General features: G+C 43.1%; 1 protein-coding gene across 1 annotated transcript in view; it reads right to left on the reverse strand.

Moving 5' to 3' along the window:
* The window catches only part of cyb5a (cytochrome b5 type A (microsomal)), a 49,956-nt gene that overhangs the window by 6,704 nt on the left and 30,431 nt on the right, over positions 1–12,821 (reverse strand). Inside the window, exons 2-4 of the mRNA XM_072262612.1 lie at positions 9,370–9,498; positions 1,737–1,766; positions 381–415 (exon numbers count right to left, since the gene is read on the reverse strand). Coding sequence (XP_072118713.1) covers positions 381–415; positions 1,737–1,766; positions 9,370–9,498 — 194 coding nt within the window. The remainder of the gene's footprint in view (positions 1–380; positions 416–1,736; positions 1,767–9,369; positions 9,499–12,821) is intronic.

Below are 12,821 nucleotides of genomic sequence, written 5' to 3' on the forward strand. Positions count from 1 at the left end.
CAGTGAGATACATTGCTTGCTTCTCTCAAACATTAAAATTTAGAGAACAAGAGGTGGAAAGGGTTAGCAATGCAAATGCTGCATAGGTGCAAACAAACCTAGAGTTCACCATAAAATGAAGTGAACTGAATGAAATTGAAAGATAGATTTTAAAATTTAAAATTCATGGGTTGGAGGACAATATTGGTGAAGCTGCAACCTAAGAAAAATAAAGTCTTTATTTACAGACATGAAATAGCACAAATCAGAAATTGAAGCAACAAACATTGATGAACTCGGCACCTCAAGCTTGGTTTATTATGGACTATTCAATGTACCATTTTGATTTTTTGCAGAAAAATTTTGATCATTTAAGAACTACTAATGGAGATAAGAAATACCTTGATTCACTTGACTCTGCAATAACAAATGGCTCCTGTAAAAGAGGGAAAGGGACAAGGTTCGTTAATGTTAGGTGCTCCACCCAATTTGGGAAAAAAACAGCATAGTGTGGAGAGCTTATTATTGCATTCACTTTTCTACCCTCCCTCCAACCCCCACATCGTTGTGCCAATTTTGATTTATAGCATAGCATTTTAATTACTTAACAGAAAAATACTCCAGAAAATTAGTTTAAGTTCAATCTCGCTACGAATAAGATTCCAGTATAACTTGTATATAAACTTGTAAAAGAAATCTTGAAACTTCATTGGCACATGCCAAGCATTTCCTAGTAAAGTGGATCTCCTATCATTATCCAGGCTGTCCCAAGTTACCAGTCTGATTTTCGGTCTCTAAGTAGGCAAAGACACCACTTGTTTAAGTATTAAACTGTTACACAGCAAGTCAATAGTCAGCAGTCCCACTGCCCTTTCTCTAGATAACACAGGATGGGAAATAAACTCCAATCACAACTGTAAACCAAAAATAGATGTGCTCTCTCTGGTTCATACACAAGACACTTCTCCACTTGAAACCACCTTCTATTCTCCTGCCCCTATGAATGCTTTGAACTGTGACACGGTAGCATGGTGCTATTACAGCTCAGGGCATTCCAGAGTTCAATTCCAGCACTGTCTATAAGGAGTTTGTACATTCTCCCTTTGACTGCTTGGGTTTCCTCCGGGTGCTCCAGTTTCCTCCCACACAATCCAGAGATGTACTGGCTATTAGGTTAATTGGTTATTGCAAATGGTCCTGTGACTAGGCTCGTGTTAGTCAGGCGGATTGCTGGGTGGTGTAGCTTGTTGGGCCCGGCCTGTCCTGCAATGCATTTCTGAATAAAATTCAAAAACTATAAAAGCAATGCTGTGCTGTAGCAATGAGAGACCATTGTTATAATGGTGATTGTATATCGCAGTAGTACATCAAATTTCCCCTCAGACCCTGCATGTAACAAGGGATTGGCATCAAGTAAAATGGGAGAACAAAGAGTGTGCGGATCATGTTTTCTGTGTGCACAACTTTGATCTAATGTTCAACAGATCAAAGGTGACCACAGACAATAATCAAAAATGAGGGAACCTATTTAGACGGCTTCCATTATTTAAAACCAAGTGGTAAAGGAATAAAACAGCAGGGGGGACAAAAAAGCACTTGGCTTCTTAAATCCACCCTATCTATGATTAATCTGATCATAGCCGAACTACCCCAGTCCTCATTACATCCATTATACTATACTGGCTCAATTCTGATCTTTCAAAATTACCTACTGCATTTCTGATATCTTTTCCAAAGAAGGAAGAAAGAAACTTTACCTTTGGCTTTACAAAAACACCTCTGTCATCCTGTTAGGAGAGAAATGAAATACGCAACTATTTAAAAAATGGATTTTAACCCAATAAATTGACTTCCAAATTTAAGTTAATTAACTATAGAAAGCACAGTAAGAAACCTTACAGGAGCACAGTTTAGTAATTAAGATGAATAGATTTACAGGGAAATCCAATATAGATAAAATACATATGACTAGCATTGACAAATTAGAAAGCAGTGCACAAAACACCTAATTGACAGAAGTGAAAGATTTTGATATCAATGGTGCAATTAACACAGTAAAACAATTAATACATCAACACCCCTTTCCCAGGTTCAATTCCCACCGCTCTCTATAAGGAATTTGTATGTTCCTCCTGTGACTGCGTGTATTTCCTCCAGTTGCTCTGGTTACCTCCCACAGTCCAAAGACTTACCAGTTGGTAGGTTAATTGGTTACTGTAAATTGTCCTGTAATTGGGACAGGGCTAATTAGGTGGGTTGCTGGGCTGAGCAACATGGCTTGAAGGGCCTATTCCACACTGCATCTCAAATAAATAAACCAAGCCAATGCAACAACTTTCACCAATTAGTTAGGTGTCAACTAGACAACTAGCTTAAGGAGCACCATAAACACAGACAGCAAGGATAGGAGAAATTATTATTATTTTTTAAAAAAATACTGAAAACTTATTAGGGCAATTAACAGGTTCCAAATCAGAGAATTGAACTGCTTTTCAGTATAAATGCAAATAAGGTACAGGAGAATGGGACCAAAGATCCAGTACTGAGACTCCAGAATGCACAGGACAGGCTAAACGACCTTCACTCATGTTGCAAAACATTGACTCTGCACTGCAGCAGTGCTAAAAGGAATTAAAGAAACATTGCCATTCGACTTTACTTAAAATTAAATGTTCTTCATTCTTGCAGTTTAAATATATTCTGCTTTATCAGTGAAAACACAGTGCACCCAGTCATTTTCAGAAAATGCAAACAGTTTGCTCTCTACACAAATGTCACTGATTTGAGTGCAACAACTCTCTGAATGAAAATGTGCTTTAAGTATATACTAACCACTGTATAAGAAATCAATACGCCAACTAGTGGAGTGGTGCCACAGCAACAACCTGGCACTCAACGTCAGTAAGACGAAAGAGCTGATTGCGGACTTCAGGAAGGGTAAGATGAAGGAGCATGTACCAACTCTCATAGAGGGATCAGAAGTGGAGAGATTGAGCAGCTTCAAGTTCCTTGGTGTCAAGATCTGAGGATCTAACCTGGCCCCAACATAACACGTCTCCGAGCCTACTTCTTCAGCAAGGATTCCCCTCCCCCTACTGAGGACCCCTTCTCCTGCCTTCAATCCTCCTCCTCCTCCTCCTGGACACCTTGCCCCGGCCTTCTACCTGCACTTGATCTTTTTATCTCCCACTGTCACCGAGACATCAACCATCTCAACTTCACCACTCCTCTCTCCTGTTCCAACCTCACTCCCTCTGAACGCACTGCCCTCCACTCTCTCCGACCTAATCCCAACCTCACCATCAAACCCGCTGACAAAGGTGGTGCTGTAGTAGTCTGGCGGATGGACCTCTACCTCACTGAGGCCAAGCAGCAGCTCCTGACAGCTCCTCTTAGTTATCCCTGGAACAGGACCCCACCAAAAAACATCAAACCATTGTCTCCCGTACCATCACCACCCTTATCAACTCCGGAGACCTTCCATCCTCAGCCGCTAAACTCATAATTCCCACACCCCGTACCGCTCGGTTTTACCTCCTCCCCAAGATCCACAAGCCTGACTGTCCCGGCAGACGCATAGTTTCTGCCCGCTCCTGTCCCACCGAACTTGTATCTGCCTACCTGGACTCCATTTTGTCACCCATAGTTCAGTCTCTCCCCACCTACATCCGGGATACATCCCATGCCCTCCACCTCTTCAATAACTTCCAGTTCCCCGGTTCCAACCGCTTCATTTTCGCTATGGATGTCCAATCCCTATATACCTCCATTCCCCATGAAGAAGGCCTCAAAGCCCTCCGCTACTGTCTGGATAATAGAGCTCACCAGTTCCCCACCACTACTACCCTCCTCCGGTTGGTGGAACTGGTTCTCACACTCAATAACTTCTCTTTTGGCTCTTCCCACTCTCTTCAGACCAAGGGTGTAGCTATGGGAACTCGCATGGGCCCTAGCTATGCCTGCCTCTTCGTTCGTTATATGGAACAGTCTGTGCTCCAAACCTATTCTGGTACTGCTCCCCAACTTTTCCTTCGGTACATTGACGACTATATTGGTGCTGCTTCCTGCACCCATGCTGAGCTTACTTCAAATTTCCACCCAGCTGTCAAATTCACTTGGCCTATCTCAGACACTTCTCTCCCCTTTCTTGATCTCTGGGTCTCCATCTCTGGAGACAGACTGTCCATTGACATCTTCTACAAGCCCACTGACTCTCATAACTACCTCAACTATACCTCTTCCCAACCCGCCACATGCAAAAATGCCATTCCCTATTGCCAGTTCCTCCGTCTCCACCGCATCTGCTCCAAGGATGAGATTTTCCGTTCCAGGACATCTCAAATGTCCTCTTTCTTTAAGGATCATGGTTTCCCTTCTGCTGTCATCAATGATGCCCTCACCTGCATCTCCTCCATTTCCCGCACTTCGGCTCTCACCCCATCCTCCCACCACCACAACAGGGACAGAGTTCCCCTTGTCCTCACCTACCACCCCACTAGCCTCCGGATCCAACACATTATCCTCCGCAACTTCCGCCACCTTCAACAGGACCCCACCACTAAGCACGTCTTTCCCTCTCCACCCCTCTTCCCCCTTCCGCAGGGATCGGTCCCTCCCCACGGATCTCCCACCTGGCACTTATCCCTGTAAGCGCAAGTGCTACACCTGTCCCTACACCTCCTCTCTTGCCACCATTCAGGGCCCCAAACAGTCCTTCCAAGTGAGGCAACACTTCACTTGTGAGTCTGTTGGGGTCATCTATTGCATCCGGTGCTCCCGGTGTGGCCTCCTCTACATCAGTGAAACCCAACACAGATTGGGGGACCGCTTCGTCAAGCACTTCCGCTCCGTCCGCCAAAACAGGATCTCCCAGTAGCCACCCACTTCAACTCTGCTTCCCACTCATTCAGATATGTCCATACATGGCCTCCTCTACTGCCATGATGAGACTAAACTCAGGTTGGAGGAGCAACACCTCATATACCGTCTAGGTAGTCTCCAGCCCCTTGGTATAAACACAGAATTCTTCAACTTCCAGTAATTCCCTCCCCCTCCCTTCCCCTATCCCTATGTCACTCCACACCCCCCCCCCCCCCCCCGCAGCTGCCTACCACCTCCCTCTTGGTTCCACCTCCGTCTACTACCCATTGTATTTCCCCCTATTCTTTCTTCACCTTTCCGGCCTATCACCTCCCTGCCTCCCCTCCCCCACCCCTTTATCTTTCCCCTTACTGGTTTTCACCTGGAACCTACCAGCCTTCTCCTTCCCACCCTCCCCCCACCTTCTTTATAGGGCCTCTGCCCCTTCCCTCTACAGTCCTAACAAAGGGTTCTGGCCCAAAACATCGACCGATCTTTTCCACGATGCTGCCCGACCTGCTGAGTTCCTCCAGCATGTTGTGAGTGTTGCTTTGACACCAGCATCTGCAGATTATTTTGTGTGTGCCCAACATATCAATGTAGTCATAAAGGCAGCAAAACAGTGGCTATAGCTTATTAGGAGTTTGAAGAGTTTTGGCATGTCAACAAATACACTCAGCTTCTATAGTTGTACCATGGAGAGCATTCTGACAGGCTGCATCACTGTCTTGTATGGAGGGGCTACTGCACAGGACCGAAAGAAGCTGCAGAAGGTTGTAAATCTAGTCTGCTCCATCCTGGGCACTAGCCTACAAAGTACCCAGGACATCTTTAGGGAGCAATGTCTCAGAAAGGCAGCATCCATTATTAAGGACCTCCAACATCCAGGGCACACCCTTTTCTCACTGTTACCATCAGGTAGGAGATACAGAAGCCTCACTCGGGTGACTCAGGAACAGCTTCTTCCCGTCTGCCATCCAATTCCTAAAGGGACATTGAAGCTTTGGACACTACCTCACTTTTTTTTTTTTTAATTAAAGTATACAGTATTTCTGTTTTTGTACATTTTTAAAAGTCAATAAATATACATAGTTGATTTACTTATTTATTATGTTTTATCTTACTTATTATTTTTTCTCTCTCTTTCTGCTAGGTTATGTATTGCATTGAACTGCTGCCGCTAAGTTAACAAATTTCACGTCACATGCCGGTGATAATAAACCCAATTCTGATTCCAGCTTCCAAGTCAAAGTCTCTTTGCAGATTGTTATTTGGGGCAAAAAAAATAATCACCAACATAATTTGCTTTGTGAACCATATGGGGAGGACATTAACAGACTTACTGATTGCATCAATGGCTACATCAACTTGTCTGACACCAATACCATCAAGGACTGTTCGCTGCTTCCCCAACAACAAACCAGGGGTCTAAAAGCTCTTCTCAACCACAGAAAGCCTTTAGATCAGGAGACCATGAGGATTGAAACATGCAGAGGCAGCCAAGGAGAAGATCAAGGTGGCTAAAGAGGAATATAGGAGAGAGCTGGAGAGCAAGCTTGGACAGAGTACCACACGGGAGGTGCTGAGAGGCATGGAGAACCTCACTGGCTTCAATCATCCTAGCCATAGAGCCTCAGAATGTAGCCGTGAATGGGCTAAAGGGTTAAACCAATTTTTCAATAGGTTTGACAATTGTCCTGTTAACACCCCCTCAGCACACCAGTCCAGGTGTCCAGGCACCCAATGCTCCCTCAGCACCAATGCCTCCCTCCTCCCTTGCAGTTCAATACGTGGATAAACAACACAGACCACCAATGTCTACATCTCCTTCTGGTCCTGCACCTACCAGCTGCAGACCAACTGCTATTGTCCCAATCTTCACCTCCAGACTCCATCTTCCACCAATTCTCTAGTCATCACAGACTCATACTCGCTACTGAGTGCCGTGTCTGAGTTTCCCCAGAGCCCTTCTCACCAAAGGCGTTGGGACTGGATAGTGTGAACCTCAAGGTCCTGAAAGAGTGTGCTGAGCAGCTGTGGAGTCCTCCAACACATTTTCAATCTGAGTCTCAGCCTGGCAAGGGTACCGACCATGTGAAAAACATCATGTGTGGTCCCAGTACCCACGGAGGGCCAACTAAAGTCTTGAATGACTATTGTCCAGTGGTATGATGCTGACACCCACCTGCTCACACATCATGATGGCTCTAAAGAGGTTGGTCCTCGCTCATCTCTGACCCCTGGTCAGGTCAGTCCTTGATCCCCTGCAGTTTGCCTGCCAGGAGCACATTGGAGTAGACGATGCTGCCTTTACCTGCTGAGTAGAGCCTACTCCCATATGGATAAGCAGGACAGCACTGTGAGGGTCATGTTTTTTGATTTCTCAAGTGCCTTCAATACAATATAGCCCCCAGTGCTGGGGGAAAAGCTCCATTTAATGCAGGTTGGCACATCCATTGTATCCTGGATAACGGACTACCCAACTGGCTGACCATAGTTTGTGCAGCTTCAGAGCTGGCTATAAGCAGCAATGGGGCCCCACATGAGACTGCATTGGCTCCCTTCCTGTCTATTCTGTATAGCTCTGACTTTAGATACAACATTGACTCATGTCATCTGCAGAAATTCTCTGATGATTCAGCAATAGTTGGGTGTATAAAGGAGGATAAAAGGGTGTATAAAGGAGGATAAAAGGGTGTATAAAGGACCCTCCTGGGTCAATTTTGACTTACTAACGTTAAGCTGCAGATGGCTCAGCTTGCACCATTTGATAAAGGAGATGATGATGGACTTTAAGACTAAGCCTGCACTGCTCCCTGTTACTATTGATGGTGAGGACATTGATGTGGTAAGGACCTACAAGTACCTGGGGGTGCACTTAGATGAGAGACTTGAGTAGAGCACCAATACAGAGGTTGTGTACAAGAAGGGCCAGAGCCATCTCTACTTCTGGGGATACTGAGGTCCTTTGGAGTATACAGTCCTCTCCTTCACACGTTTTACTAGTCTGTTAGCACCAGTACAATCTTCTATGCAGTGATGCGTTGCGACAATGGCATCAACACGGGTGTTGCCAACAGGCTCAATAAACTGATTAGAAAGACTGTCTCTGTTATAGGAGTCAAAATGAAAACACAGTATGCTGTGGAAAATCCTGGCAATTCTGGACAATATTTATGACCCCCTGCATAACACCTTGGTTGTTCAGAGGAGCACTTTTAGTAATAGACCAAGACAACTATGCTGTTCCAAACAGTGTTGTGTGAGGTCATTCTTACCCTCAGCCATTAGGCTCAATAATGAGTCAACCTATAGCTGGGGAAGTGATGACCCCCCCGCCGTTAGACTATTTGAGGTAACTTTTTTAAAAAATTCTTTCTTACTTCTAATAATTTGTATATCTGTGCATTTGTAATGCTACTATGACACCAATTTCCTTTTCTTTTGGGATCAATAAAGTATTATGTGATAGCAGAAAATACTTCTAGAAGGCAGGTAACCAAACTGCAAGCCAGCACAAGGGCATGGCACATTTGGTCTTTTTTGCTTCAGATGCTAATTTGATGGATACAAAATTCTCCTTTTTGTGACCAACTCTGGTACCTCTTCCCTCCTTCAGATACAAAAGTCACTACATAACCAAACTATTGGAACATTTTTGTGGGATGTTGCTCTGGAGATGTTGGAGGCCAAATTTCCAGTGTTTCAGAAAAGCAATACATTGTATTCACATCATTAGCTATATCCTTGTAAATACCATTTGGCAAAATTAACAACAACAAAAACTTAATATAGTCAAGACAGTTCCCAGAGGTCCTGGAGTAGGTTGTTAACTTCAATATTTAGATTTAATTTTTTCTTAAAGAAGCACATGAAAACATTAAGCAATAAGTGTAAAGGCAGTTTGCCTATCAAGTACAATGGGTGTCCTAAGAGTAACAAGTCTGAAATCTCACCTGCATTTGATAACCTTGGCCAAAGGAATTCCCCTCCACCCACAGCTTCTGCTCTAGAGAAATAGAGTTCAGCTGAACCTCACTGGTATTGCTCTTAACTCTAGATTCTCAAGTTCTCCTTACTATATTCTTGTTCTTCATCTTGTGTAGACCAGCTCATCCAAACCCTATATTAGCAACTCACACTTAACTTCAAAATCTGCCATTAGTGGACCACAAGCTCCTAGCTTCAATTCCTCAAAATTAAATTCATTATTTTTGCATTCAAGAATCGCTTTATTTCCGTGTCCTTCTGGTCACTAATACAGCTTTCAAAAACATTTGCCTTCCATATAGCACATCACCCCATTTTGCTTCATCACTGCTGTCACTTCATTCGATTAGCCAAGATTTATTTTGGGACCATTCTTAATCCTCACATTCTCCCCTTAAACTTTGACCAGCTCAGAATACCCTTTTAATTTTTTTTCACTACAGCATTGGATATTTTCAACTTGATATCCTACACAAATTGAACAATATTTAAACATGCAATGATCAACACTTGTGTTTCAGATATTGTTAAAGAACTCACAGGGTGAAGCTCTCCAATGAGGTACTGCTTGGTTATTTTATGTGCATCAGTAGAATGTCCAACATCTTCAAAGGCTTCTGTAGCATCACCTCCTGCTTGTTCTTTCAGCACTTCTTCGCCACCTGGATGCTGCAAGACATGAAATGGATTTGAATTGGATGTTTAGCAGAGTGATCTGTATTTGTAGATCCTCTTTTACATCCCCTTCAAGATTTCCCAAAGACCTTTTTAAAAAAAACATTTAGCAAATTATTGTTCTGACATCAAAATAAAAACTAGCAATCGCTCAAAACAGACTAATGATGGACCAAAAACATTCCATTCCACCCCCCCCCCCACCCCAATGACATCTAATTGAAGGTTGGGAGAGAGTAGAGGAAACTGTCCCAGGACTCCCATTTAAACCTGCTACAATGGCACCTGCACTACTTGTATCTGCTTGAGAAAGATTAGGTCCCATTCCTTGGCAAAGAAAACTGCAGATACTCGAAAAACAAAGCAAGCAATACTTAACAGATCAGGTGGCATCTGTCTAAAGAAGCATTTATTGTTTCGAGCTCAAGGAATAAATTAGTTTTCAATGTGGGGGGGAGAGGGGGAGGAGAACAGGAAGAATGGATGGGTAGACCAAAAGGAAGTTCTGAGGCTTGGCACGTCCCACAGCCTTGTTCTTGGCAAGGCATAATACAGAAAGCATAAAAGAGCCATAGAGAAGCACAGCACAGAAACAGGCCCTTCAACCCATCTACTCCATGCAGAACCATTTAAACTGCCTACTCCCAACAATAATCCCAATGCGTTTCATTATCTTCACTAGGTCTCAACCAGTCAGTGATAATCCCTTCGATCTGCACATTCCTCCCCCAAATTATTTACTACTGAAAAATGCAGTTTTTCCTTTTTAGTTCTGATAAAGGGGCCCCTTTCCTGAAATGTTAAATCAGTTTCTTTTTAAAATATAGATGTGTCACCTGCTCCAGGTGTTACCAACATTCTTTTTATTTTGCATCTTTATGACTAGGACCAACTCATGACTGGATAGGTGGCACATCCTCTACACTGGCCAGATCAAAACCTGGCGCTGAGCCTCATTTAAATCAAACCAGCAAGCCAAAATAATTTCAGGAAATGCTATACTTTTATTTCTGATACAAAAAGGTCCCATTTAACATGGACCCTGTACAGCTAGAATGCAGTGGGGCTAAGTGAATACATTCACAGAATTAGTTACTAGGTGGTTATAGAACTTCTAAGCTTCAGAGTTGCATCAAAAAATGAAAATCAGACAGTACATGGGAAAGCAACAGAGCTGCCAGTTTAGCTTTGCATGCCACCTTGCATAAAACCAGAGGAGGCAATTTAAAAAAAAATTAAAATCAACAAATAGAAAGCAGTAACAGGCCAAACAGCCCTTCAGGACAGCTTTATCATTCAACAGGGCTGATCATCTTTGGTACTTCTGTTTTAACTCTATCCCTCTGCCGTTTGGGTTAATGTTCAAAAAGGCAATTTATTTGATCATGCAAAAGAGAAATTTTTAAACAAGGCAGAGGAGAGAGAATGCAAGAAATACTACAGTAGCCAGGATGTGAGATACAAATTTCAATGGGGAATAGAAAAAGTGTACAATAATGGCAATGATATGATAGTCATGAGGGATTTCAAATATGCAGGTAGGTTGGTGGGGGGGGGGGGGTGAAGAAATCAGGTTGGTGCTGAATCCTTTGATAGAATGCTTATGAGCTGGCTTTTTAAAAGGAGAAGCTTGTAGTTGAGCCAACTAGTGAAAAGGCAATTCAGGATTGGGCATTGCATAATAAACCAGATTTGATTAGAGAGTACAAGGTAAAGGATTACTGTCTCCCATGGGTTCAAAATATGATAGAATTCATCCTGCAGTTTTGAGAGAGAGAAAATAAAGTCAGATGTATCTGTATTGCAGTGGAGTAAAGAGAATGAGATGTATGAAAATGTGAGCTGGCCAAAGGGAACACCAGCAGGATGATGGCAGTACAGCAATGGAGGAGTTTCTAGGGGCAATTCGGAAGGCACAGGATAGATACATCTCAAAGATGAAGTAGTATTCTAAAAAGGTAGGATGAGGTGACAAGTCAAAGATAGCATAAAAGCAAAAGAGGGCATATAATATAGCAAAGATTAATCGGAAATTAGAATCGGGAAACTTAAAAACCAACAGAAGGCAACTAAAAAACCATAAGGAAGCACAAGATGAAATATGAAGGTAAGCTAGCAAAAATATCAGAGGATAGCAATTTTTTTCCAGATATATAAAGAACAAGAGGCAAGGTGCACATTGGACCACTGGAAAATGATGCTGGAGAGGTAGTAATGGGGAACAAGGAAATGGAAGACAAACTTAAATAATTATTTTGTGCCAGGCTTCACTACGGAAGACAGTAGTAGTAGGTCAGAAACTCAAGAGTGAGTGAAGGTGCTTGAGAAGCTCAAAGGTCTGAAAATAGACAAGTCACCTGAACTAAGCGGACTATACCCTGGAGTTCTGAAAAAGACCACAAGATAGAAGCAGAATTAGGCCAAGCAGCCCATTGAGTCGGCTCCTGATTTATTATCCCTCTCAACCCCATTCTCCTGCCTTCTCCCCATAACCTTTGACACCCTCACTAATCAAGAACCCATCAACCTCCACCTTAAATACATCCAATTACTTGGCCTACACAGCCATCTGTGGTAATGAAGTCCAGATTCAGACCCCCACTGGCTCAAGAAAATTTTCCTCATCTTTGCTCCAAATGGATGCCCCTCGGATCCTAGGCTCCCCCCCACTATAGAAAACATCCTCTCCACATGCACTTTATCCAGATCTTTAAACATATTTGATAGATTGCAATGAGATCCTCTCTCATTCTTCTAAACTCCATCAAGTACAAGCCCACTGCTATCAAATACTCATCAGATGTTAAATTTTTCACCTTCTGGGATCATTCTTGTGAGCTTCCTCTGGACCCTCTCCAATATCAGCACATCTTTTCTTAGACAAGGGGCTCATAACACACCAAGTGTGGTCTGTCCAATGTCTTATAAAGATTCAGCATCACATTCTTGGTTTTGTATTCTAGTTCTTGCAAAATTAAAGCTAACATTGCATTTGCCTTCCTTACCATTGACTCAATCTGCAAGTTAACCTTCAAGGAATTCTGCACAACAACTTCCAAATTCCTCTGCACCTCTGATTTGTGAATTTTATCCTCTTTTAGAAGGTAGCCCATACCTTTAATCCTTGTGCCAAAGTGCATAACCATGCACTTTCCCACATTTTATTCCATTTACCACTTTGCCCAGTCCCCTAATCTGCCCAAGTCCTTCTGCAGACACTACCTGCCCCTCCCCAGCTATCTGCAAACTTGATCACAAAGCCACCAATTTCTTCATCAAAATCACTGACATACGACAAGAAGCAGTACTAACACCAA

Source organism: Mobula birostris, chromosome 1, assembly GCF_030028105.1.
Source record: "Mobula birostris isolate sMobBir1 chromosome 1, sMobBir1.hap1, whole genome shotgun sequence".
Taxonomy (NCBI): Eukaryota; Metazoa; Chordata; class Chondrichthyes; order Myliobatiformes; family Myliobatidae; genus Mobula; species Mobula birostris.